Raw genomic sequence first — 26,230 nt, 5'->3', positions numbered from 1 at the left:
CAGGCGGCCCACACTCCACAGGACTAGGACAATAGAGCAGGTTCTACTTGAACTGTCCCCTGCAGAAAGTCTTGATATTGCCTTGTTGATCAGATCGTAAAGGAGTAGAAGATATTCAAGGCAGAAGAAAGGAACGTACGAAGCGTGGAGGCCTGAGTGAATCTCCACACTAGCGTCATAGGGCTGAGTCGAGCCAATGACTTTCGCCTTCAGCTTCAAAAAATCTACAAACGGTTTCGATCTTCTGTACGGATTACCGAATCCTCCTTGACTGGGGGCCCTAGCAACCCATCCACCTAAGCAATATGGCACTAAGGGAAGCATCTACGAGCAGCTTGACCAGAACAGCAACTGCTCTACTGCAGCCATCTCGACCACACTTCTACTCTAGGCTACCAACCACTGGATCAACATGCCTCAATAGTACCGTGTTCCCAAGCAGGCAAATCCTACAGCCGCTTTCAAGAAGGAGCGCCTCTACATCTCCCTTCTCCTACGCCTCCACCTCGGCTGCCCCGTCCTCCTACTTCCAACGGCCCTCCCTCCCTGCCAACACCATAATCCGCTTCGTGCCCCAACAAACTGCGTTCATAGTCGAGCGTATGGGGAAGTTCAAACGGATTCTTAACCCCGGCGTCGCCTTCCTCCTACCTATAGTCGACCGCATCGCCTACGTGAAATCTCTAAAAGAGTCTGCTATGGAAATACCGCAACAAAGTGCAATTACGGCGGACAATGTGACGCTAGAACTGGACGGGGTGCTGTACACGAGGGTAGTTGACGCATATAAGGCTAGTTACGGGGTGGAGGACGCTGATTATGCTATCAGCCAGTTGGCGCAGACTACGATGCGTAGCGAAATCGGTCGCCTCACCCTGGACCATGTCCTCCGCGAACGAGCTGCCCTGAACACCAATATCACGGAAGCAATCAATGAAGCGGCAAGGGATTGGGGCGTCGTCTGCCTGCGGTACGAAATTAGAGACATCCACGCCCCAGATCCAGTCGTGAAGGCCATGCACAGACAAGTCACTGCCGAACGAAGCAAGAGGGCGGAGATTCTGGAGAGTGAAGGACAGAGACAAAGCGCCATCAACATCGCCGAAGGAAGGAAACAGAGCGTCATTCTTGCCTCCGAGGCATTGAAGAGCGAACAGATCAACATGGCGACCGGAGAGGCAGAGGCCATACTAGTCAGAGCGAACGCTACAGCAAGAGGCATCGACGCCGTAGCCGGCAGTTTGAATCAAGGCCAAGAAGCCGCTCGCGGAGCAGTAAGTCTGAGCGTAGCGGAGAAATACGTCGAGGCTTTCGGGCGCCTAGCGAAAGAGGGCACGGCGGTCGTGGTGCCGGGCAATGTAGGGGACATGGGCGGCATGATAGCGAGTGCGATGGCTGTGTATGGGAAGATTAGCGAAGGGCAGGCGAAGAGTATGGCCAAGGGGATGATTCAGGCGCCTGAAAGTCCAGAATCTACAGCCAAAAGTGCAGCGGATGCGAGTGTGGATGCAGCGATGGGGAAGACGGATGAGGTGGCGAAGAGTGTGCTGCAGGGGTTTGAGGATACGAGGTGGAAGCGATAGGGAGTCAGTTTCACAGTGAGAGGCTTGCTCGGTCTTGTATGAATAGGGACAAAAACTTCTACTTAATCTTCGAAACAGGCGGGTATCAGAGCATCTCTTTGAAACAGTCGGGTATCAGAGCATCTCTCGAGTACAGCAAGATAACAAAAGTACAGCAAACCAAACAAACATGACGATTCCCAACAACTCCAGCAGACCGACCAACCTCACATGAGCCTATTCTTTCTCCTCTGCCTCTCCCTAGCCTCAACCTCCACTTTGTTAGCCAAAGCCTGCTGCCTCTCCGCATCAGCGATTTCTTTTACAGTCTTCGATTCATCCTTCGCTGCAGCCAGCTGTTCCCCCGGCTCCGTTTCTCGCATCAGGCTCTGTTGTGACTCCAAAGTCTTCTTATCAGCCAAGTCTCCTTTCTTCTTCGCTTCGGCTTCTTTCTTGGCGAGTCCGATTCTTCTCCTCTGTCTGAAGGCCGCCATAAGACCCCTCGGCTGGCTTCGGAGCCTCTTCACTGTTTCCGACGTCGGTCCTTTCGGGACCTTGTCGGTCAAAGACTCTGTGTGTTTAGGGTAGATTTCCGTGCTTTCGTCGACCGTCTTTGGCTGGTCTGACGTTAGCGGCGCCTGGGATGTGTTTTGAAGAAGCTTTGGCTCCTTCGGCGGACGTTCTGGGACGATGGCAAGCCCTGGAGTTGGTCGGCGAGTATGGGGAGCGAGGATCAATCGTTGGGCAGGCAGTGCACCTGGCGAGGAGGCCCGGCGTTTACCATTGAATGTGGGATCCTGTCGCTTTGGGCTTTCTGGCAGCTGCTCCCGTTCAATCACAGCTTCCTCGATAACTTTTTCGTCCTTTGGCCGCTGTTCTTCCATGCTACCGGCCGCCTTTATCCGCTTCTTTTTTGCGGGTTGTGCGTGTGCTAGAGCAACGGCCTCTGCCAGCTCTTCTCTGGCGACCCTCTGCTCTTCGCTTTGCGACATGGTAGTGAACGAGTTGATGTACATGGAGGTAGCTCCGTCTCTTGGGACTTTAAAGATGCGCCAATCCTGTAAGTTGAAGGAACGTTGCCATGTACTCATTTGGAAAAGCTTCTCGATGTAGCGCATGGATATCGTATTCCATATCCTCCTTTCCGGATCATTTTCTGTCCCTCGAAGAGGCCAGTCAGAGACACCGATGCCATGCGAACCGTCAACTCTGTTGTTTATAGGGGCAATGTGACAACCAAACATGGTCTCTTCCCAAGCTCTGCCGCATTCAGATTCTTGCCAGTCGAGCCAATAGACTTCTTTGTAGTAACGCGAGGTGTGCCAGTCCAACCACTGTTCTGCGCGATTCTTCATGTACATACCTTCGATGGAGTGAGCCTGCACAATGTTAGCATGTTCTCAGAAGAGAGGTCTCAAGATATGAGACAGGATGAAGACTTACCAATTCATGGATTATCAAGACCGCGAACAGGAAGTTAAACCGCAGCTTCTGCGAAACCTCTTGATACTTTAACTGGCTCAGCTTCTTCGCAATAATGTAATAATCAGCATGTATTCTGATGACTGAGCGCACGAGATCGCCTTTTAATCCGTGATAGTCTCTTTCAATCCCTTTATAGTCGCAAATTGGAATTGACGTCCCCCAGGCACCAAACTCCTCGTATGCGAATCCCTCCACCTTATGTTTGAATGTAAAATGAATCAGATTCGACTTTCCAATAGCGTTGATATGTTCGATGACGGTTCTGGCTCTTTCTTCAGTCAGTTCGACATGGTTATCAATCCGTTGGGAGAGCTTGCCATTTCTGGACGTCATTTCAGGATCGTCTCTTCGATTGCCCATTGCTAGAGTCACCCAGAACTGCATGCAGATCTTTTGCGTCAGAAACATGGTTGCCAACTGTAAGCCAGGTATGAGCTGGTCATATATAGCGTCTGGGGTATCATCGAAGTTTGATCTGTCAAAGATAGGATGAATGTCATTGGTGAGAGTTGACTGCTTGCATCCCTCAAGATGCACAGCGCCGTTCTGATTCACTTCTTGAGCCCGGAAGCCGTGTCGTTCTTTTCGCCACTGCTTCCTGGATTGTTTCGGCAAAACACCTTCTCTTTTCCGCTTCTTGACATGGTCCCTGACTTCGCCTCGCGTTTCATAGAACCTCGAGGGCTTGATTTCATTCTCGACAAGATAGCCTCTTGGCACCAATACTGATTGTGGGCTTTTCGTTGCCATATCTTTGATCACGACGCTTTCATTGATCCTCATCATCAAAGCTTCAACCTCTGGATCAAGTTGAGTAACGAACGAAGACTGTGGTAATCCATTTCCAGTCTCGTGCAACGCCTGATTCCGGTGTTCTTGGGCAAAACCTCGAGTAGCGGGAATGTCGTCCTCAGAATCACTAGACTCGGAGAACAAAGTCTGGGACTTCCCGCTCACCGAGGAGGCTGTCGATGTTGTAGATCGATACGCGCCAGCTTCGACCTGGAGCTTCAAGCTCATATCTATTCGCGTTTCTGTTCCTCTTTTTGGAGGGAGGCGAATCTCACGTGGTCGTAGACGGTCGAAAATGGTAATACGAGGGAAGGATAGAGTGTTGTTGTGAAGCGTGGGGATTGCAGGACTGCAAGAAATGCAAAGGCTCGCCATCCTTTATGTTTTGAGGACCTCTGTCCAAGGAACAAAGTATTGTGCTCGAGTCAGAGCCTTTGTGTCGTCGCTTTTGTGTTGTCGCGCTTTGACACAGGACATAATGCGACAACCGAAAAGGTAAAATCTCGCTGAGATGAGGAAAGTAGTATCAGGTGGCGAGAATCGTCACTTCACCACTCAATGGTGACTGAGGTAGCAAGGCGCTGTGATCCTGAAGGAGCGGCAATTTTACACCAAGAACGACCAGCCTCTACACATGAGATCCTTCAACACATGTCAAATAGCACGGCCTCGGCTGTTCAAAACTCAGAAGCTGCCAGAAGGGTTCAACACTTCGATAGCTCTCAAGTGGAGGTTTTGACAGGATTCTTGGAAGTGTAGGCCGCGATACTCAATCGTCTTCGTCGGAGCTATAGCCTGCCAGACCTAGACCTAGAGTACCTGGTGGCTTAGGACTCACGCTATTCTCTTGCTTAGGAGAAACCTTTGTAGTGATGGTTTCTGGTGGAGGAGGAGGTGGAGGTGATGCGGAGACTCCAAAACTGGCTTTCTCCGTCGACGCGGTCTCAGGAGCAGTACCCTGGGGCTCTACAGGTTCTCTATAGCCCGCTTCCGTCCTCGAAACGGCCAGAGTTTCGCCTGTGGATGAGGCTTTCCTCAGCCCAACAGGTGTCTCGCCCGTAGATGAGCTCTTCCGTAGCTTCAAGCCCTTCAACCCTGCCCTATCGTTCTCCTTTGTCCTCTTTCGTTTCCTCGCATTCACAGCCCACGCTGACTGTGATTCCCCGGCCGTAGGACTGCCAGCCTTTCCATCAACCTCCTCTCCGCCCTCTAGTAGTTCTCTATCTTTTTCCTCCTGCTGTCTCCTGAATAGGTCTAGCTGCTCGCTGGTCTCCTTCTTGACCTCCTCCTCTCTCTTCCTTGTAGACTCGAGCACTGAATCCAGAAACTCGACTTCGTCTTCATCCAAGTTGCGGAACTGGTTTCTGAGCTTGATGGACTCTTGGAAGGCTTCTTCTTTGGCGGCTAGAATGGACAAACAACACCTGACATGTCAGTCTAATCGTTCCACAAGGATGTGTATGGTTTGGGCTAGGATCAGTGATAGTCACCCTTATTCCCCTGCAACACGTCGTACAGAGTCTTCCCACCCTCGTGCCTGCTTTCTTCCTCTTTGCGACGACGGTTAGCTTCGATCTCTTGTTGAGCTTTTAGCCATTCATCGTCACGCTCTATGGGGGCGTCGGTGGTTCCGCTGGAAACGAAACCTGAGGACATTATAGGTGGAAGGTGAAGGGGGAATGAAGGGAAGAAGGAGTAAGGATTTAGTGCCTTGGTGATGCCTGGGTTCAGGCAATGTTTTGAAGGGAACTATTGCAATATTCTGTGGGTCAGAGAGATTGAACAAGCTTTTATTTAGTCTTGGCGCGGGACTGGGGGCTGCCCAAGGCTGCCGTCTATTGGGTACACTTCCACTCAAACTTGCCAAATCTTTGGGGACTTGTGCCCTAAACCCCACCTACGGTTTACCCTGGAATTCGGTTAATCAGCTTACGCCACAAGAATTGGTCTGACTGCGTGCAGTCTTTGCGCGCATAGGAAAAACAGCTTCATCAATCCAGCCAATACCCAGTGATAAAATCCACATCCTCCTTCAACCACTACTCCTCCATCGTTGCATCTCCATCGAACCCATAACCCAGGTCTCACATCCAACCTAATTCCACTCCCCGCAAGCTTCTTCTTCAGCGCTTCCACAAATCGCACACTCCCGATAACCGGCGTCACTGAATCCTCGCTCTCATGCACTATCATTACCGGCGGAAATGTCTTCACCAGTGCCACCATCTCTACAGGAAACAGTTCCTTACTCTCCCGGGGGAGCTCTACCATCCGCCCGTTCTGCACCATGGAACACGCAATGTCCAGTCCTGAAGGTAGATATGCACTCGTCACTATTCTACCGCCCCGGGAGCAACAGCCGCAACGTGCGCATCCACAATCTCAGTCGGCAGCATTGGCATCCCGAGCGATAATTTCACAAACTTGGCGTTGAAGTAACGATCGCGCATGTCCAGTTATTAGTAGAGTCCTACGACAGCTTTAATGCTGCCTGGGGGCTGCGTGAGGGCGGATTACATGGCTAGCCAGCCGCCGGAGCCATCGCCCACGACGAGAACGTGGGCGAGGTCAATTTGCGGTGCCGTCGGTGCCGTATGGGAGAGGACGGATTGTAGATCGCTGTGCAACCATCTCCACAAATCAAATATGTCGTTTAGGACGTCAATGCCAGTAGCTTCGGGGATGAAACGGTAATCTGCGGAGACGATGATAGCGTCGTTGAGGAGGGCGAGGTCGAGGATCTAGTTTGCGAAGAAAAGGAGGAGGAGTGAGGCGCCGGTTACCTGTTTTGGAAATGTAGGTGAAGCGACTAAGGGTTTTGTACTTGAAATGAGAATGATGAGATGGTTAGTTTGCTGCAGAGATTGCTGACCAAAAACCCGCCATGGAAGAGGACTACCAAGGAATGGTTTTTCGTTCCTGCCTTCAGGTCTTTGGGTACCAGGATGTCGAAGCCGATGGGGTACTCATTGACGGCTTTGTTATGTATTGTGCTGATGCAAGTCCATATCTAGTTTTGTGGAACATATTTGGTTATCTACGCCATGCATAAATTTGCCATGCAAGATCTTGAGACTTGCAGAACGTTTTGGAAGGTCAAGGCAAGGCGAATTGCGCGATTTCTGCCGACACGACCGTTCAAGCGCTAGCAGATCTCACGCTAGTCGAAGGCAGGATAGCTGGGGAAGCGTAGTATATATACCCCAAAGGGAAGCAGATGATCATTGTTGGATTGACTATGCACCACCAATAAGGTGAGTTCGTGCAGGCAACCCTCGGGTGAGATTCCCCCTGGGACCCTGCTGCCCTCCCCATCAGCCGCAGCCCATTTTCTTCATTCATGCCCCCCTTTTGATCCACTACTGTTGCTTTCCATCAGGTACTTATGTGCTGATGCAACAATCAGAGAATCCAAGCGGTAATCGATCAAGCAAAGTTGACCAAACGCCATTCTCAAGCCGTAACCATGGCACAGTTCCATGTGATCATCCTTGTACCTTTACTCATCTTCGCCACCGTACGTATCTATGAAACGTTGCGCGCTTACAAAGCCCGCTCATCGCTAGCTCAAAAGAATAACTGCAAGCCTCCCAAGAAGTATCCACACAAGGAACCCATACTAGGCCTGGATCTCTTTTACTTCATGGTCCAATCCGCGAAGAAGGGGCACTCTCTGAAATCTCTCGTACAGCTCCACGAAACATATGGACGAACTTTTCAAGCTACCTCTTTTGGAGAGACTATCATCAACACCACCGAGCCCAAGATCTTGACAACGGTGCTGGCAACGAAGAGCGAGAATTTTGGCGTTTGGTCTATCAGAGCCCCTCCGGCGACTCCTTTAGTTGCTGGAGGCGTCTTCACGACTGATGGTGCTGACTGGGCCCATTCACGGGGACTGATAAAGCCTTGCTTTGCTAGAGCTCAAGTCGCTGATCTGGTTTCGTTGAAGGTGCATGTCGACCGGCTGGTCGAGTTGATTCCCAAAGATGGATCAACGTTTGACTTGCAGACATTGTTCTCCCGCCTTGTGAGTTTTTGAATTCCTCTTTCAAACGGGACGGTTAAAGCGGATGGCCTAATCTACGGTAGTCTCTCGACAGTTCCACGGGATTCCTATTCGGCGAGTCACTAGACTCGCTGCTCGAGACAAATTCGATCGAAACAGAAAAATTCCTCACTTCTTTCAATACTGCTCAATACGGCGTAGGCGAAAGGGTCCGTTTAGGCAAACTACGTTTCCTGTACCGAGACAAAAGGTACACAGAAGCTTGCAAGTCTGTGCACAGTTTCATCGACAACTATGTTGTGAAGGCTGTGAATAATAAATCTGAAGAGGAAGAAAACAATTCGGAACCCACAAACCCCCAAAGGAAGCGTTATATCCTGCTAGACGAGATGGCCAAGGTCACGAAGGACACAACGGATCTGCGGTACCAAATCTTGAGCGTCTTTCTCGCAGGCCACGAAGCAACTGCGGTCGCTCTTGGTAGTATCTTTTTCCATTTAGCTCGCAACCGTGCGATCTGGGATAGGCTGCGATCTGAAGTAAAGGCTGTTGGTAATGCACCATTGACATTCGAGCTCTTAAAGAGTATGCAGTACCTACGCTACGTGATATCGGAGAGTAAACAGACAGCCTTCTCAATAGCCGGAAAGCCAACCAGCTGACCGCGCCCAGATCTCCGTCTAAACCCGGTCGCACCGTTGATGAGCCGCATGTGCTTGCGCGACACGGTCCTTCCCGCCGGCGGTGGCCCAGATGGTGGTGACCCACTCCTTGTCACCAGAGGTCAGACCATCGCTTGGAGTACGTACGCTTTGCACCGCGACTCCTCATTTTGGGGTGCTGATGTCGAATCCTTCCGGCCGGAGAGATGGGAAGATGTCCGTCCGAGGTGGGAGTACATACCGTTCGGTGGCGGAACGAGAATCTGTCCCGCTCAACAGCTCGCCTTGACGGAGATCGGTTACGTCGTCGTCCGGCTTGTGCAAACGTTCAAGACTCTGGAGAACAGGGATCCCGAACCATGGGAGGAGCTGCTGAAGATGACGCTCGTCAGCAAGAATGGGGTTCAAGTGGGGATGTTCCCGGAGTGAGTGGGCCTTGGAAGGCGTATCCCCTGCTTTTTATGCTTCGGGTCAAAGTGTATCTCTGTCTCTTTGGCTCTAGCCATACGAAAGTTTGCCTTGATGAGCCGATATAGAAAATAAGTATGTGAGATATTTCTACATCTGGATTACGAAGTTAGAGTTAGTCACTGAGATATATCCATCATTACTACTTGTGCTACAACCTATAAGTCAACCAAAAGCACTCTTTTGCAGCTCAGCCAAACAATATTCGTTCCCAAGCGAGTAGGTAGCGATTTTTGATGATTTGACCTGCTTGAAATAGTTCTCAAGACCCATGTTTTTCCTGTCAAGCTTCCATGAGCTCCAATCCCTTGGACGCTTTGGTCAGGTGGGATCTTCAGCCATGTAACAACGCTGCAGAGGCTCATCTAATACTATAGTCGAATTAAATAGTTACGTCCTATTGCAGAATTCTCCCTTAAACTCGTCTTAGATCTTTTGACAACAAGATTCCATAGAAACAATCTAGCATGAGCTTGGTGCTCTAGCCTTACCCTTTTCCTGGGCACCGACCGGCATCGGTAGAGCCATCTCGAATCGGCATCCCTGGCTGCCCTTCTGACGCTCTTCAGCCTTGCCTTTTCGAAATGGCGTGCCAACGTGGGTCACGCGGGTGCATAATGTAACGGGCTGCTGACCAAGACAAGGACCTGGCAGCGAATGAAGTAGTGGCGCTTACCATGCAGGAATCCTACGGAGGCAGCGCCGAAAGGCTGCCATCCCCACACTTCTGCACCTGCGGTTGAGGGATTTAACACACACCAATTGAATTTGAACAATTCTGGAGGTACCTCTGGCAAGACTTACAGTAGGTAGGTTTTCTTGGCTAAGCTTGACTTCACTGAGGGTGGCTGGGTATTCTACCGAGAGCGCGAATGATGAGCTGGACTCAAGGACTAGGTAGAACTGCTTGTCAGTCTAAAACGCATGTGAGCGATCTGAATGATTGAGTCGCCTCATATATGCGCCGTCATTCGATTGGACCAGTGTTTTGTAGGCAAAAACGTAATCCTTTCTTTATGCACCAATCGATTGAGTGACCCTGAGGCATCTCATGACGGGGTCAATCCAAATGTCTTAACCTCCATGTCGGCGGTGTGCATAATCATAGTCTACAACGACATTGACATTTCACAACTCGAGTCTAAAGCGTGCTTGAGCGCAGTCACCTGCAGAGCATCAAGGAAACTTTCGATCCCACGGTAATCTCCGAAAAGTGCCTACACACCTACCGGTAGTACGACGGACTGCATCGAGGCATATTAGGTAAACCTGAATAAACATCTGCCTAATACTATGCGAATCCTGGTCCAAGAATGTTTATCCATACGTGGGTCCCGATGTGAGATAGACCTTCTCTTGCCGCCTTAACGACGTGTTTGCGGTAGAGCTTGTCCCAGCAGAACTTTTGAATCGGTGCGAAAGGTGGGACGTTGATGAGATCCTTTCTTCCGGTGATCGTTGCAAGTTTGTGGTCTTCAATGCAAAAGCTCTTTCATGCGCCTGTGTGTCCAGTCATGTCAGAAGCAGACAAGAGAGAAAGTGCGAGCCCGCTACTGGGCGACGTAGAGTCCACGCCGAAGTGTAGTTTAGGACCGCTGCCTCAGTCGCCATCCGCGCAATCTTGGAGACACAACGTCTGCTCGCACAGCACGTTTCTCGCTTTCGCCTATGCGGTGCTCTGCTTCTTGTACCTTGGCCTCTTTTATGGCTGGATGCCGTCGAGCCACCACGCAAATAATGCCTGCGCAAATAGTCACGACCTCTTTCCATGTAAGCGTTGAATCACATCCAGCTTCAAGCTCAGGCGCCGAGCAAGCTAATTGTAGAGCGAAACAGCGATTGCGGATAGTGACGCCGTGCACTATGAGCGCAGGCCCTTCCCTGTTCGGATTCACGGCAACGCATTTGCAGGGGAGCCGCGTCCTGAGCTCGATGCTGCTTGGCATGAGCTGTTCGAAGGTATATATCACCCCAACCCCGTCGCTGTTTGCTCCCCATTTGGTCAGGAATACGGCTTGCTTGAAATGAACTAATACTGTATTCAGATATCAGGATCCGCGTGTCAGCTGCAGATCTTATGTATTTCAATTTGAGCTCGATACCATTAGCAAACGGGTCCGGGTTTGCAGCAGAGTTAGGCGTGCATCATGAACTTCACTGCTTGGTCCGTCATTCTCCACTGCCCCGTTTCCAGAGGTGGACCCGACATTGATCCAAGTGAACAGAAAAAAATCCGCCATTGGATCTACAGAGACTATTACCTTGCCGACGAGCCCGAGTCAGAGCTGGTGGAGTGGAGGGCCCACATACGTGCGTACCCAGATCCGATGCTCTGTCTTGCTCCGTGACTCCATAGACGGAGGAAGGAAGATGGAGCTGCCGCATCAGAAGCACACGTCTGACCTACAACCCTAGATCACTGCCTGGAAATGCTCCGCGAGTCCATCATGTGCCGCGGCGACACCTCGCTCACCACGTTCGAACACCTACCGACCACGCCACCGCGGCTGACGGCCGTCGCTCTCGGGCATCACCAGTGCGTAGACTGGGACCGCTTGATGCAGTGGGTGCGGGCGCGCGCGGTACCTATATTCGAGCCCGGGGTCCTGGCGGAGTGAGGAAGTGGTCGGACTGCTCGTTCAAGGACTCGAGGTGGTCATGTCTTTCGATTTCTTTATCCTGGCAGGGTTCGCGTTTCGGGGATCGGAGTTGCGGGGACCGTTCACGCGTCTGGAGTCCGAGTTCCGGGGTCGAGTCCCTGAACCCTAGGTGGGGTTTAGGGCATTAGTCCCCAAAGAAGGGCCTCAAATTCCCCGTTCATCAACTTGTTATAAGTCTATAGCGAATGAAATTACAAGAAACATTCAAACGGTACTTTTGTTATCTATCAAAGTATCCAGAAACTAAGAGGCAAGATTTGTGCGGTATATCTCGTTTTTAGAAACCTATCGCATTGCAAAGACAACCCAGCGCGCCAAAACATGGGATCATTTGGTATAAAACTCTCAAGCATCAGCTTCAGAACGCAACCCCTCATCCCAACTCCCCCACTCTTCCGCCCACTCCTTCACCGCGTCAAAGTCCCTACACGTGCGCCGAAAACTCCACCCCGTCACACCCCCCAACTCCATATCCACGGGCTCGAGATTCGTGTCCGCGGCGCACATGAGGGACTGACGCAGGTAATCGAAGCAGTGCCGCAGGTGGTGCGGATCCGGGCGCTTGTTGTGATCTTGCACGTGCTGCATCTCCGCAATGGTCCCGTCCAACGCCGCGTAATACCCGACGCGTAGCATATTCTGACGCCCCCGAGGATTCAGCCGAGCGGGCAGGCGGGCATCGGAGACGGGGCGGAGAGGGGACGTTCTTTAAAAGTGTGGGGGGGGATTAAACGTACCACGCAATGGAGCTCGTGGAAGACGGCGAGGCCGGAGAGGGCGGGCGCGATCGTGGGGTGTTTGACGAAACCGACGTCGCCTGCTCCACGGCGATCAGCGATTCTTTTCGTACCGAGAGCCTTTCAGGGGCGAAAGATGTCTGCGGGGGGGCACGGGCGCGTACTGGGGAACATGGAGTCCCAGGCGGCGTTGCTCTCTGCCGAGGGTGCCTGCGAGAAGGTCCGGTTGTAGACCATGGGGTAGTCCGTATGGCCGGATGGAACTACGAGGACTGGTTATCGGCGGTCGGACGGACAAGCTGGTCTGGAGACGTACCGAGCGGTCCGGAGTATCGGGGCTGGTGAGCGAGGTAGCCCACGGCAAGTCCAAGGGTTATGGAAAGCGCGCTCGAAAGGAGGAGGAGGAGGCGCACTTGGAAGGTGGACCAGGGAGTCGCGGGTTGAGATTCTGGCGAAGGACCGTTGGGTTCCTCTTTGCTGCCGTCGTCTGAGGTCTTGAGGAGAGCATACCGGCTTGTTCGAAAATGGTGCGAAAATGGTGCCATGGTCTCTGCGTGAGGACTGTTTGATGGTTTGTTTGAACAGCCCGAAGAAGGACGTGTACTGTTCTCAAGACTCGATATTGAGGATTTATCCCTAGCCAGCGAGCCTTGGAACGCATATGGCCAAGGAAGACTCGGAAGGTTGTAAAAGCGGCGGCGGGTTGACGTTTGCTATCGACAGATGTCAACCGACAAACTTCGAGGAGGGTTTCTGCAGCCTGGCTGACTACAGGAACCAGGAGGCCACGTCATTGGGGGGGGTTAAGAGGACCCCGCCAGCGTACATGAGCTTACCATGCATACTAATCGAGCTAGCTATTGGCCTCGACGATGTCACTCCCCACGGACCATACACGAAACATGTTTCGAGCATGCTTTGATCGACAAGCCACTCGCACTGGTTTCCGTTTACAGACCCGAGGGCCGTATGTATACTTTTCTCTTGGCGTGGGGCGGGGCCCCTCACTAGTGATGGCATCCTGAAAATGGTGGTGAGCAGCTGATCAACAGGACCATCGCCCTGGCGCCAGCACTTCGCTGAATCCTACACTAGCGGTTACTGCAGTAGGCCGGAGGGGAAGCAATGAGCGGTGGGGCTCCCTTCCACATGTCAGGTCTGGTTAGACGTCGTGGGCCTCTAATGAACTCACTCAGGCTCAGCCTTGCCTTGCATCAATAAGACATCCGACCGTCGTCTGAACATAAAGCTTTACGGTCACAATAATTCTCATCTTCCAGATCCAATTCCTACACCTACTCCCGATTCCGGACTCAACCATAAGACGACTTATTTCGCCATGAGATTCAACACGCTTGTTTGCGGCCTCGTTCTGGCTGCCGTCTCTGCCACTGCTCTTCCCGTGGAGAAAGGTGAGACACTTATGGTATATTCCGAGGATGATGGGGACTAATTAATCATTTCTCTTAGCAAAATCAATCCGTACAATGACCGAGATGGATGGAGATGATGCGGTAGTATACACATGGTCCCGCCCAGAGGAAAAGGCAAAGCGATCAGAGAAGGTGACGGATGGGGATGACCAAGTCGTGTACACATGGTCTCGCCCAGAGGAAAAGGCAAAGCGATCGGAGAAGGTGACGGATGGGGATGATCAAGTTGTTTACACGTGGTCGCGTCCCGAGTGAAATGCATCATGGTTGCAGGCGGAGGTAGGGGAGGATGATCAAAGAATTTGTTCATGGTTTGGAGTGTTGGGGAATATTGAATCTAGCTCTGTCGTGTTGGAGAGGGTTTGACAAGACCTTGACGTCCTGTCCAACTGCAGCATAGAGAAGAACTTCTCCAGTGTAGCACGCTCATCGTCTCTGCCGTTTTCTATCAAGCCTCTAGAGACAAGACCCACTGAAGAAAGTTACTCTGTGTGCAGGATTCAATTGATGTTGAGGCCTAGCTGTAGCCAGTTGTGGAAGGTCTTGGCTTTGCGCCGTAGCTCGACTAAGGCTTGTGCGAGGGGTACAAAAACAGTCGGGCAATGTTCATTCAAAGACACCAATTTTTCCGCCACGAGAGAAAGATAAAGGGGGATTTCTTTAGGATTGACCGTTAGCTGCGTTCCATTGTGGTGGACTGTTTTTTACTATCTGTAATCAGACGTGAAGCCCCGGTCATGATAGTTTCCAACGCAACATCTTAGATTATACGCTTAGGATTGGAAGAAGTTGCAATGATTACAGAAGCTCGTGGAAGTTATTTCCGCACCGGACCTCGACTTTGGAGTGCGTAGACCAAGATTCGGCTCGAGCTCAGGCAGAGACCTCGTGCTTATATTTAGTAAAAACTTACCAGGCCCAGTCCTCGCCTTCAATAGATGGGAAATGGCCAGAAGTCTTGTCTCTAGTGGCACCGTCAATCTGCAATTCACATCCATTAGCAATGCGGTTCCCAAGGCTGAGATATCAGACGAGATCCTGACCGTAGCGACCAGGAATTCAACACTCTTCTTCACTGGTACGGGCGCCTCTCCCATGCCGAAAGCACGAGCCGCTTCGTTGCCTGAGGCGGTCTGTACGAACCTAAAGCCAGACAACGTTAGATCTCCCCCCCCCATCATCTTTACAACACGGACTGTCAGGGATCTCACCCGGGATCAACAGCGAAAGCAATCAGTCCCTCATTCTCGAAATGGATCTTCCTCACGAGATAGTGAGCCGCGGTCTTGGAGACGCCATACGCACCCATCGGCACAGGTCGCTTCTCCATGCCACCGATGCTCCCAATAGGCGACCCCAACACGACAAACTTCGGCTGCGATGCTTTCTGGAGCAGCGGTAAAACGGCTTGGAAAAGCAGTAGCGACCCGATGGCGTTGATGGAGAGGTGCTCCTGCACCTGCGCCGGGTCGACATCGGCCAATGTGGCAAAGACTAGATTCTGCACCGCGGCGTTGGCGATGACCGTGTCGAGTTTCGAGATTTTGTGCTCGGACTGCAGGAAAGCGACCGCGGTTTTGGCGTCGGTGGCGGAGGTGTTGTCGATCTTGACAATGATGAGGGTGCTGCTAGGGTCTCTGTGGACGCCGGAGAGAGCTTTTGACGAAGGGGTTGAAGGGTCGCGGACTCCTGCGATGACGGTGGTATTGGGTCGTGAGAGATAGGTGGTGGTTAGACTTAGACCGATGCCTGAGACTCGAATTAATCGAATTAAGCATGGATGAGATACGACAGGAAGGATCTCTTGCCTCGATTGGCGCCCGTCACCAGGTAGGTGTGGCTGTTGGGTGAGGCCATTGGGGCTGATTGAACTTTGGTCAACAAGAGAATAGGCTCGAAATCAACTTGGCTACGATGAACTCTATGTAAGATGGTTTGGTGTGGAGTTGGGGTCAGGTGTTGTTGTGACTGGTAGAGAGAAGGCGCCGCGGTTGGGTGGGGTAAGAATGATGGAGGTCAAGTGGTTGATGCCTACTCTAAAAGGGAGACTGATCAGGCTGAACCAGTCCTCCGTGCTCCATTTCTATTTCCTGATACTAAATGCTGACATACATATTTGAAGCACTGCAATGGCAACAGTCCAAGTCTATTGTACTACTTTCTGTAAGCCCAATTTCGCTGCAACCTGAAATCTGCGACATGCGACATGCAAGGCAGTGCAATGCAATGCACATGTGAGTCTCAGCCAACCGAGTCCCCCTTTTGTTTGCCTCCCACCTTCACTCGAAAATTACGTCTCTACACTCTCATCCCTTCAAGATTATCTCTGCTGCCTGTTCCGCTACTGCATATAGTGTCGCCTGTGGATGCCCGCCAATTGCTACTGGAAACACGCTCGCGTCCGCAACCCTTAACCCCTCGACTCCATAGACTTTTAGATCAGGTCCCACGACCTTTCCCATCGCCGCTGTACCCGAGGCATGAGCATGCGTCACGCCAGCAGCCCTGATACGTTCGTCAATTTCCTTATCCCCGGACTGCAGATTTAATTCTGGCATCCCTGGTGGCGTCACTTCGCACGCGATGAACTCTTTGCCCCCTGCTGTGTCCAGCATTGCCTTCATGACTCGTCGGGCGCCGTATATAAGCGCCGCGTGATCAGCAGAGGTGGCGTAATAGTTTGGGTTGATGACAGGCGGGTCGAGAGCGGAGGTGGAGGCGAGAGAGATCGTCCCGCGTGAAGTAGGTAGGAGGAGCATCACGGAGCTTGCGACGTGAGTGCCATCCATCGGTAGGCTTAATCCAACATGATCAGCGCCAGCAGGAGCGTAGATGATCTGGGTCTCGAGATGGCAGCGTGTGGGGTGCAAGAGGGCCGCAGCGTCGACATCGGAGACGGAGTCAGCGCGTAAAGCAGTCGAGAGGAGGTCTGTGGGTACGGCTTCTTTCACCGCCCAGTCGCAGGGCATGCCTTTGTAGTAGGCAGGAGAGGTCCAATGTGGAGTACCCATTGCGAGGCCTCTTGAGGGATCAAGTAATTTCCAGAACTGAAAAAGGGCGAAGTGGTCGAACATATTTCGGCCGACTTGTGATGCGTCTGTCAGGAGAGGAATATTGTGTTTCAACAGCTCGTCTGCGGGCCCAATGCCGGATAGCATTAGCAGCTGTGGTGTTCGGTGTGCACCAGCCGATAGAATGACTTCCTTGCGTGCAGATATCCGACTACCATCCGCAAGCTCAACTCCCGATATTACGTGCTTGCCTTCGCTGTTGGTGGAAAATAGAACGCGATGGACCATTGTATCTGTGAGGACCTGCACCCCTTTGAGCCCGTACGCCTGATGAGACGGCTGCCGAAGCCCACTGCGCCAACTTTCTTCGATTTCTGAGATACCGGCCAAGCGGCCGCTGTTGGCGTCAGGGTTATGCTTTACTCCCAACTCCGTCCATGCAGCATGTACTGGCTTACGGAGAAGGTACTGTCGCTCTGGATCGCTGCCGGATACCGAGACGTAATGTATAGGCCCTTCGAAGCCATGCTGTTGCGGATCTGAGTTGGCATCAAAGTGATGCTCTGACTTCTTGAAATAAGGAAGCAAGCCTTTGTAGCTCCAGCGAGGGTCTTTCACAACGTTAGCCCATTCGTCATAATCACTAGCATCACCGCGAGTCCAGCCGCCGTAGTTCAGGGTGCTACCTCCTCCGAGGGTCTTGCCGGCAGCGTTGTAGTGAGCACGGTTCTTGGTATTTGACTGAGGGATAGTTTGATAGGCCCAGTCAAGTTCGGAGTGAGAGAGCGCGAAGCAACCCATGGGAGCCGTGGTGCGAGGATCGCCAGTGGCATCAACACCAGCTTCGATGAGGAGTATGTTGAGCGATGCATCGCCCTGTTTGAGACGAGATGCAAGTGCGCATCCAGTCAGGCCGCCACCGACGATGATGTAATCGGCCTCTGTTGGCGCCATGTTTTGCATGAACTTTTTTATATAGTACCAGGAAGGAGTGTGGTGAGAGGGCGGAGTGAAAAGGGGGGATGGTAAATATACAAACAGTCGAAGCTAAGGCAGCTCTTTCGCACATTCCCCCACCATCACTCGGATCGGAACTCGGAGCTTTTCACTGCCGAATGTACCTTACTTCACTACCAAGTTTGCATAGCCGTATGCAGCTCGCAGAATCCTAGTGGCCACCCTGGAGCTATCGCCAGTCACGTTGTTTTGTGCCAGTCACGCAGATACATCATGACACATCTATTATACAGGTGGCTACAAGAGAGACACAGCGTGCGGATTCGTACAAAGACTTAACGCCGTTACACCCGCGCTATGAGCAAGTATCCACCAAACGCTTTGTCCAGAACTCGATCTTTGATCCGATTGCAGCTTCGGAGACCCCGTCATGGACCGGTGTCCGACTGAATCCTGAAAGGTTGTGTTTCGTACCAAACCTCGTTCTGCATCTTGCCCTGCAACGTTGAACACTCCGTTCCCTTCGCGTCCGCAAGCCATGATTTGAAGGCGGCAGCATGGCGCGGGTCCCATTGAAAGGTACCTGTATAACGTGTCGAATGGAGAAAACATCTTTCAAAAGGCCATCATCAATATATTAGACATGCTCAATGTTCTGATGAACCATTATGACTCCCACTTCTGGCAATTCCGGATTTTCGGCATCAGGTCCCTTGATGTGGGTGTGCACAGCAGGCTCCAAAGCTTTGAGCACTGGAATCTCGTAGTCGTCACTTCTCGAAGCCGAGCGTCCGTAAGGATGTCTACCGTAGCGGAAGGAGCCAAAGGACTTGTATGCCGACACTCCACTTTCTTGCGAATTGGGTTTGGTCTTGTATCGCAGAAAGATAGGGCGAAGAGTTGGTAGACACGCACTGATGACGCCAAGAGCAAGTTCAATTACGCTCCAGATGAAGACCGGAGAGGTGTAATCTGAAAGACTTAGTGAGCGCTGATTTCGAACGACAAAGAGACTTACACGTTTCATCGTTGAAATGGACAGCTAGAATATTGCCCACTTGGACGTACACCACCAAGCGCGCAACGCTCGAAGCAGTGGCTCTGATGATGATCAGTAAGGCCATCCTCTGTGCACGACGAATGACTACAATATACTTACAATGCACCCAAAAGAAGCATACATATGACACCTATCTTCTGCTTTTGGGGAAGTTGTAATTTCAGGACCATCGGTATGGGCAAGGCGAGAATCAGGCAATCCAAAAGGATGTCCGTTGAGCTGCCAACATACCACAGCGGAATCGCGTTCACACATTTCTTACCGTAGAACGGCTCGATCAAGGGTGTTATTGGATAACATTGAAACAAACTTGCAAAAAAGAAGGAGATGGTCCATGCGGTGACAACCACCAAGAGAATTTTCGCTCGTATACGAAATGCTCGAACGTCAAAGATGCGCATATAGAGGACGAGAATCGAAGCTTTGGCGAGACCATAGCCGGAGTACGTGAGCATCTGTAACGCAAATTTGCACTGGTGATGGATCATGTTACTACATGAGCCTGAGCAGGGCAGTGTCCTCCTTACCGTCTCATAGCGCAAAAAGCGAGGGTCGTTCAGGATTGGCATGCCATTTGGCGCGTCCGTCTGATGCTGCCCGAGCTGTCCATCAATCGCAGCTATTCACCACGTGTTAGGAAACAGAGTCGACGTTTAGGCATAGAGTGTACACACCTATGAGTTGAACTACACAAGAACCTATCGTAGTCGCCTAGGGAGTCTTAGCAACTTGATCGCAAACGTAGAGTCGAAGCCTTACCAGAGCCAATATGATCAGGTAATCATCCCATCCAAAGCCTCGACGGCTCATGGTCTTTGCCCATATACGCAGACCCACAACAGACGTAGGTAATACCATAAATATGACGGCGATGGCGATGGTCTGCCCACGGGAGTAGCCCATGTCGAGTCGCAAATACCTCTCGTCGCTCTCTTCTTCACGGCTTCTCTTTGTACGCCTTTGGGAGGAGGATTAAGATTAGGGCTGACAAAGATGATTTGTGTGTGCAGGGGTGAGAGAAGACCTCTGGATTATTTGTAGTTTAAGGTAGCGAATTATGTAGAAACAGGGACTGTTCACGTATCAAATGGAGGTAGATTCAACAATGAAGGAATTATAACATCAAGGTAACTGAAAGAGAGTCTCAACCCATGTTACTCTGCGTGAGGCAAAGCCATTGACGCAGGACTATACCTTAATCTGAAATGACCGTGGAAGGATTTAGGAAGGTAGTAGGTAGAGACAACGTGCCGAGAATGATCCTCGGCATCTACCCATCTACCCATCTACCCATCTACCCCACACACACCTCCACACCTCCAAACCACTTTATCCGCTCCGGAATGCGCAAAAACAGATGGACAAGATAGATTGGTCAGAATGCTGCTTTCACGTCCGGGAAGCACCGGACCGCCGGCACATGGGCAGTGGGTGGCAGTGTTCTAGGTAACCTCTCAGAAGGCGAGCCTCGTGGTCCCCACACCGCCCATATACTTCTGCAGCTACACGGCCCCAACTTCCAATTTGCGAAGTGAAGCAGAGCCGACTGGTGTAGAGGTGGAGGGTGTGCGGATGGTTTGGCCAAGCCTTGCGGCTGAATTGCTTTTGCTCCACCAATCGCAAAATGATATGCATATGAAAAAGTGGAGAGGGGAGCGGATTCGCAAATCCTTACCTGATAACGCACACGCCTGCATATGAAGTTATGGCTACTGGCGCAGGGAAGTCTCCGAGTGGTCCTGCTGTCAGCAGTATTCTAATTTAATTCCAACGATACGCCCGATCATACTCTGCGGCGAACCGAATTGAATTGATTGCGTAGGACTTGTTTTGGCCGTTCTGACGCAAAGCTACGCTGCTCTCTTCTCTGATTCGCCATCGAGCTATAATAAACGTACAGTAGGTAGTAATGGGACACCCGCTGACAGGACCTTGCAGCGCAAATGGTGCTACATACTTTAGTTCCGGCATTTTCCATTTCTTCGCTTGCAGTTGCCATGTGGCATCCCGCTCTGACAGCCTTCGGGGTCCTACACTTCGCATCCTTTATTAATCTTTTCACTTCCAATGCATTGCGCGTTGCAAAAACAGTATTGATGCGGCACACTGTCGGCTTACGCAGTAAGCCTGAATGCCCACTGTCATTAGATTGTTCTCGCTGCTTTTACACAGCGGCTGTCAAGCGTGTCTTAATTTAATGCAAATATGTACGACTTGTTGTGCGAAAGGGGGACCCCAACTGACGCTCCAATTGATATTTTCCACACGCGTGGCAGACCTTTTCACCGCCTTGTCAGTGTTTCATTCCAAAAGAGCACCCCAGCTAGCTTCTGCCATGTCTCCAATGTTTTCTAACCGCGCGGTTTTTGTAGACGAAGAAAATTACCCAGACGTTCAGCCTCTTCTCGGAAAGCAGGAGGAAAAGGATACAAGCTCCAGCTGCGATTCAAATGCCATCTTGCAGGAAAGCGTGGGCCAAAAGAAAAGAGCCACAACCTTTACCAATGGCTTTACCATATCCTCACATTCGCCTACGTTCCCCTCCTTATCCTCTACCTTCTCCTGTATCTCAAAGCACCAGTGCGTAGCCAGTGTGTGAACAGCCGACTTGACAACCATCTTCCCCCGTAAGTAGCTTGCCACCCTCGCATCCTAGCTCTTCCACATCGGACCGTACCTGCTCGCTCACCACAAAAGCCCTCGCCCAAAGTAACGCTATCCAATACGAGCGCCGCAACCCAGCAGTCAAAGTGCACACCGGCCCCACGCGACCCACAGCTCGAGGCCGCCGGGCACACGCTTTTCGAAAGTGCGCCGGACAATCACGCTCGACTTGCTGATCTAGAACCACAGACACCGGGAATCCGAGTCCCGCGCGAAGGTCTCGAATACTACAACCTTACCTCTGTACCTGTGGCAGATGTGTTCGGGCCACGCGACAGAGCTGGGCGCGCACCATGGGTTGCACCGCATGGTGAGTCCCACTCAAGGATGATTCGAATAGCAATACGGTGCTGATGATGGCGGGTTAGAAATCGATCGGGCGATGAAATACAAAGACGACTATCTACTACACATCAGGGATTGGCGGAGATAATCAAAACAGTGCCGCAGGTGGTGCGGGTCCGGCCGTTTGTTGTGGTCGTGGACGTGTTGCATGTCCGCGAGGTTGCCGTTCAGGGCTGCGTAATAGCCCACCCGCAACATATTCTAAGGGGGGGGATAGCACGGTCAGTCTTTGGCCGCGGCGAGTTGCGATTGGGGTAGGGGTTGTATCGTTGTTGGTTGAAAGGCGGGGTTCGGGATCGCTTACCACGCAGTGGAGTTCGTGGAAGACTGCGAGACCGGAGAGGTTCGGCGACACCTCTGGGTGTTTTACAAAACCGACGCCCTCTGCTTCGAAGTCAGTATGGCTCACGGCCTGGGATCCGTCTCCGCTTACTCGGGAACATGGAGTCCCAGGCTGCGTCCGTCTCGGGGGAGGGTTCCTCCGTGTAGGTCGGGTTGTACACCATTGGATATCTGACGTTTCCCGGCGGTATCAAAAAGTCTGCCCCGGTCAGTATCCTTCACGCTGACTTTGTCGCCACGGATCGTAAAACCATCAACGTTGCCCTTTGAGGCGCTCCATCTGCGGTTTCCCAAGGCGAAACCAATGCCCCCGGAACCAATCATAGAGGTTGTAACGAGAAGGGTAACACATATGATATACCATTTAGACTTCTTCCCAGGCCTCAAGTCGGCTCCTACCTCTTCTTTATCTTTCTCAGATGTGCGTAGAGGTACATAGTCCTTCCCTCCGGACTTTGAAAGAAACGCTCCGAGAAAGCCCCGCTGCCAATCCACAGACAATTCGCAGAGTCCTGTATGCTGTGGACGAGGGTTCGGAGAGACAGGAATGGTATAGGTCTACGGTCGTATGGATGAGATGTGCGAGGGAAAAGGTGGGGGTTAGAGTTACTCTGATTCGACGTCTTTGGAACGATGTCAGATGACGAGCTTCAGAAGGGGCAACTAGTCCTGAACTTGCGAAATGGCCCGGATGGTCAACGACCAACGCGCGTTGGGCAATGCAAGGATGAGAAATCGATGGGAAGGGACTAAGGAAGCAAGAGAAAGACAAGCAATGCAAGTACCTATGAGCAATCGATGGAGAAGGGACTAAGAAAGCAAGAGAAAGACAACACAGGCTGCATGCAACGATGCACCTAAATCTAGAAGGTGACCCGCTCACAAACTCAGTTATAACAGGTGCCTTTCCACAATTCTAGCCATTCGAACCCGTCTCCAAACTCGTTCAACTTCCCAACACCAATAAGGGGGTCGAAAAGATTCATCTTTGCGAATTTCGAGACGATGAAAGCGACTATCTACATGTGGGGATGTCTCGCCCTCAGCCTTGCCTGCAACGCTCTTCCTGTTAGCCGCCGCGAAGGTATGGTAAACATCTGGCCACGCGGATCCAACCGTACGCTGACCACCGACAGGCCTGCTCCCACGAGCAGAGTCAGTAGACGGCGATGATCGAGTCGTCTACACGTGGTCTCTGCCGGACGAGAAGAGCAAGCGTGCCGAATCGGCGGACGGCGATGATCGAGTGGTCTACACCTGGTCTCTGCCGGACGAGAAATCGAAAGTCAAGGGTTAGAAACGAGGGGCAATTGTGGGAAGGAATGGAAAGTTGCGGTGACGGCAGTCGGGAGAGTGGGGCTGAGAGCGAGAGCGTAAGCATGTATCAGCTGAGGCTCGGAAGGACGACTTCATAGGGCCGTAAGATGATGATTCACGATCCATTTGCCTTGTTTTTGCCTCGTTCGATCCGTTATTCTCAACGGAGTAAGTAGTGCCGCGCCACTGATTACTGACCCCAAACCCCACCGCCACAACGTACATGTACTTTAGACAGAAGAAGCAACAAAAAGCGAAGATGTTTTGACCACGTTAGTAATCCGCAGATGGGATTGGATTTCCCTTGCTAGATATTGAGATTGTAAAATTATAATTATACGAGAATGATTTGGTCTGTGAATGGGAGCCCACCTACCTTAGTCTCACAGCTTTCCCGCTCCTGGGCCCTGCTTTCGGCGTCCCGGGCGTCTGTGTCTGGTGCAGCCGGGGAACACCACCCCCATTCCATTCTCCCGAGAGTAGCGTAAATAATACGTCAGGTCGGGTACAAAGCACCAAACATGCTGCCGACGAAAAAGGTCAAAGCTTCCTTCCACTGGCGTACCTACAATAATAAAGAAAGACCCGCGCAGATATTCGGCCGTGTTTAATACCAGTAGACGGTGGAGCTCATGCTACCATCACACATGAAGCTTTCCTACCTCACACTGGTGAGGCTAATTCCAAGAATGGCTGTGCCCTGGGATCGGCATCGCATCGGCAAGAGTTGTAAGACGCTCCTTCCTAAAGGGTGAGAATGGCGCACCAAGCGGGAGTTGGAGTTACATTCACCACGCGACCAGGCTGGCTTGAGACAACGACCTCCATCATCTTTCGCCTTTTAAACCTCATCACATCCTTTTCCTACTTCTTATCAGCTTCCAAGTTCCGGCATTGCGAGCAGACATGTGGCCGTTATCACCGTTATCATTGTACATCCTACCCTTCCTTCTGTCTCTTGTGTCTGCCGTCGTTCTACCCACAAGTCCCGCCAACTCCACTTGCAACCAGCAGTGCCAAATCGACAAGAATCTTGGCCCGGAGTTGTCGAGACACGCGTCGATCGTGCATACTACCTCCGCGATTCCAAGATGGAGCGATTTTGACGCGCCAAATCCCGGTACGGTTGTGAATGTGGCATCGGAACATGATGTGTTATTGACAGTGCGTTTCTCTTTTCCTTCTTCGTCGTTGACCCGACTTTCATGTTCATGAGAAGGCAGGTCAAATATTGTATTGCACACAATCTGCGCTTTCTGGCCCAGAATGGCGGAAATGCCTGGGGTACCACCTTCACCATAGGACAGAATGACGTGCTCATCAACCTGAGAGGCATTCGAAAAATCCGATTCAATGCCAATAAGACTCAGGTCACGTTCCAAGGAGGAGCTATTGTATCAGAGGTCGTGGATGCCGCCTACGGAAACGGAACGCAAGTATTGACAGGCAATTGCAACTGCATTGGGACACTTGGCGCAGCTCTTGGCGGCGGATATAGCCGTCTGATGGGTTTGTATGGATTCGGGGTTGACAATATCCTCTCCATGAATCTTGTGACACCGTCCGGTACCGCTATCGAGGTGGGGCCCAAGGATACAGACCTCTGGTGGGCTCTTCGAGGCGCCGGTCCCAATTTCGGCATTGTCACCTCCGCAACGATGAAGTCCTATCCTGTCCCAACTGCGCAGAACGGTGCCTGGCTTGGCCCACTCATCTTCACGGAAGACAAGATCGAAGCGCTTGTCCAAGCCATCAACGATCTGGACCTTTTACCTCCCATGGCCATTTTTCTGTACTTTGCAACCTTGCCACCGAACAATACGGCTACCGTCATCGCAATTCCATTCTACCTTGGCAATGAGACCCAGGGTAAAGCTGCCTTTGCTTCCATTTCCGCCGTTGGTCCAGTTGCGGATGAGACTGCCTGGATACCTTACAACCTTATCAATGCAGGAAGCGACACTTTCTGCGCGAAGGGTGGCCGAAAACCTTCATACGGTGCTGGCTTTGCGCAAATGGATCCTGCGACTTGGCGCTCAATTTGGAATGAATACAATACCTTCCTACAGAATCCAGGTACGCAGAACACAAGTGTCTTGGTGGAGTGCTACTCGTTATATAAAGCCACGTCGTTCGGCAACGCATCGTCCTCGTACGCATTCCGTTCATCAATCAAGTACAATGCCGTAGTCAATACCTGGTATGCGGATCCGGCTTTGGATTCCAGAGCGGAGGCATTCGGCTCTGCGGTCCGAGATCTATGGCGGTCCACTGATAATTTGCCTTCAAATGAGACGTGAGTGACTCGTTTTCTTCTTCGTGATGTTACCGGCATCATGCGAAAGCAGCATTCACTTACCCCTTTTATAGCTACATCAACTATGCCAATGGTGATGAGCCTTTGGAAACCGTCTATGGAGGGAACGTTGCAAGATTGCAGAAGATCAAGCGAGAACATGATCCGCGAGGACGGTTCAATCAATTCTTTCCCCTTACGTGAATGTATTGAGTTTTAAAAGGCGTTGCACAAGGATCATGGGAGCATATCTGACCATTTGCGTGGTCCAACTTCAGATAAGAACGTTCGTCCAATTAGTTGCATAAGGAATCATGTAGATAAGCCGCGTCCGGTGGTGACTAGTGCAGACAGAAATCGAAGGATTCGACCTGCAGCTTCGCACCTTTTATAGTGTTTTCCTCCGAAATAGTGCGAGCGCCAGCATCGT

General features: G+C 51.6%; 13 protein-coding genes across 13 annotated transcripts; 7 read left to right on the top strand and 6 right to left on the bottom strand.

Moving 5' to 3' along the window:
* Window positions 1–305: 305 nt before the first annotated feature.
* Window positions 306–1,583, top strand: HO133_002519 (uncharacterized protein; the record flags this gene model as incomplete). Its single annotated transcript, XM_037293445.1, has 1 exon — window positions 306–1,583. One exon carries the CDS (start codon window positions 306–308, stop codon window positions 1,581–1,583), a length of 1,278 nt encoding a protein of 425 aa, XP_037150274.1.
* A 206-nt stretch (window positions 1,584–1,789) lies between these two features.
* Window positions 1,790–4,067, bottom strand: HO133_002518 (uncharacterized protein; the record flags this gene model as incomplete). The annotated part of the gene is made up of 2 exons (XM_037293444.1): window positions 1,790–2,941; window positions 3,006–4,067. 2 exons carry the CDS (start codon window positions 4,065–4,067, stop codon window positions 1,790–1,792), a joined length of 2,214 nt encoding a protein of 737 aa, XP_037150273.1.
* Window positions 4,068–4,608: 541 nt separating this feature from the next.
* Window positions 4,609–5,495, bottom strand: HO133_002517 (uncharacterized protein; the record flags this gene model as incomplete). The annotated part of the gene is made up of 2 exons (XM_037293443.1): window positions 4,609–5,243; window positions 5,330–5,495. The coding sequence occupies 2 exons, from the start codon at window positions 5,493–5,495 to the stop codon at window positions 4,609–4,611; spliced, it is 801 nt and encodes a 266-aa protein (XP_037150272.1).
* A 1,810-nt stretch (window positions 5,496–7,305) lies between these two features.
* Window positions 7,306–8,939, top strand: HO133_002516 (uncharacterized protein; the record flags this gene model as incomplete). Its single annotated transcript, XM_037293442.1, has 3 exons — window positions 7,306–7,869; window positions 7,932–8,466; window positions 8,521–8,939. 3 exons carry the CDS (start codon window positions 7,306–7,308, stop codon window positions 8,937–8,939), a joined length of 1,518 nt encoding a protein of 505 aa, XP_037150271.1.
* Window positions 8,940–11,125: 2,186 nt separating this feature from the next.
* On the top strand, window positions 11,126–11,393 carry HO133_002515 (uncharacterized protein; the record flags this gene model as incomplete). Its single annotated transcript, XM_037293441.1, has 2 exons — window positions 11,126–11,288; window positions 11,335–11,393. 2 exons carry the CDS (start codon window positions 11,126–11,128, stop codon window positions 11,391–11,393), a joined length of 222 nt encoding a protein of 73 aa, XP_037150270.1.
* A 590-nt stretch (window positions 11,394–11,983) lies between these two features.
* Window positions 11,984–12,920, bottom strand: HO133_002514 (uncharacterized protein; the record flags this gene model as incomplete). Its single annotated transcript, XM_037293440.1, has 4 exons — window positions 11,984–12,277; window positions 12,376–12,455; window positions 12,540–12,638; window positions 12,692–12,920. The coding sequence occupies 4 exons, from the start codon at window positions 12,918–12,920 to the stop codon at window positions 11,984–11,986; spliced, it is 702 nt and encodes a 233-aa protein (XP_037150269.1).
* A 794-nt stretch (window positions 12,921–13,714) lies between these two features.
* Window positions 13,715–14,063, top strand: HO133_002513 (uncharacterized protein; the record flags this gene model as incomplete). The annotated part of the gene is made up of 2 exons (XM_037293439.1): window positions 13,715–13,787; window positions 13,846–14,063. 2 exons carry the CDS (start codon window positions 13,715–13,717, stop codon window positions 14,061–14,063), a joined length of 291 nt encoding a protein of 96 aa, XP_037150268.1.
* Window positions 14,064–14,717: 654 nt separating this feature from the next.
* Window positions 14,718–15,665, bottom strand: HO133_002512 (uncharacterized protein; the record flags this gene model as incomplete). Its single annotated transcript, XM_037293438.1, has 4 exons — window positions 14,718–14,789; window positions 14,852–14,951; window positions 15,020–15,544; window positions 15,598–15,665. 4 exons carry the CDS (start codon window positions 15,663–15,665, stop codon window positions 14,718–14,720), a joined length of 765 nt encoding a protein of 254 aa, XP_037150267.1.
* A 449-nt stretch (window positions 15,666–16,114) lies between these two features.
* On the bottom strand, window positions 16,115–17,773 carry HO133_002511 (uncharacterized protein; the record flags this gene model as incomplete). Its single annotated transcript, XM_037293437.1, has 1 exon — window positions 16,115–17,773. One exon carries the CDS (start codon window positions 17,771–17,773, stop codon window positions 16,115–16,117), a length of 1,659 nt encoding a protein of 552 aa, XP_037150266.1.
* A 640-nt stretch (window positions 17,774–18,413) lies between these two features.
* On the bottom strand, window positions 18,414–19,739 carry HO133_002510 (uncharacterized protein; the record flags this gene model as incomplete). Its single annotated transcript, XM_037293436.1, has 6 exons — window positions 18,414–18,748; window positions 18,795–18,877; window positions 18,936–19,309; window positions 19,364–19,455; window positions 19,511–19,547; window positions 19,596–19,739. The coding sequence occupies 6 exons, from the start codon at window positions 19,737–19,739 to the stop codon at window positions 18,414–18,416; spliced, it is 1,065 nt and encodes a 354-aa protein (XP_037150265.1).
* A 1,094-nt stretch (window positions 19,740–20,833) lies between these two features.
* Window positions 20,834–21,933, top strand: HO133_002509 (uncharacterized protein; the record flags this gene model as incomplete). Its single annotated transcript, XM_037293435.1, has 5 exons — window positions 20,834–20,957; window positions 21,440–21,463; window positions 21,534–21,586; window positions 21,690–21,810; window positions 21,869–21,933. The coding sequence occupies 5 exons, from the start codon at window positions 20,834–20,836 to the stop codon at window positions 21,931–21,933; spliced, it is 387 nt and encodes a 128-aa protein (XP_037150264.1).
* A 1,259-nt stretch (window positions 21,934–23,192) lies between these two features.
* On the top strand, window positions 23,193–23,484 carry HO133_002508 (uncharacterized protein; the record flags this gene model as incomplete). Its single annotated transcript, XM_037293434.1, has 2 exons — window positions 23,193–23,271; window positions 23,324–23,484. 2 exons carry the CDS (start codon window positions 23,193–23,195, stop codon window positions 23,482–23,484), a joined length of 240 nt encoding a protein of 79 aa, XP_037150263.1.
* A 926-nt stretch (window positions 23,485–24,410) lies between these two features.
* HO133_002507 (uncharacterized protein) lies at window positions 24,411–26,004 on the top strand (the record flags this gene model as incomplete). Its single annotated transcript, XM_037293433.1, has 3 exons — window positions 24,411–24,668; window positions 24,728–25,800; window positions 25,875–26,004. 3 exons carry the CDS (start codon window positions 24,411–24,413, stop codon window positions 26,002–26,004), a joined length of 1,461 nt encoding a protein of 486 aa, XP_037150262.1.
* Between the last annotated feature and the right edge of the window lie 226 nt (window positions 26,005–26,230).

Source organism: Letharia lupina (assembly GCF_014066315.1).
Source record: "Letharia lupina isolate WasteWater1 chromosome Unknown contig_15, whole genome shotgun sequence".
In the NCBI taxonomy this organism is placed as follows: Eukaryota; Fungi; Ascomycota; class Lecanoromycetes; order Lecanorales; family Parmeliaceae; genus Letharia; species Letharia lupina.
This window is presented reverse-complemented; position numbering and strand designations above follow the sequence as displayed.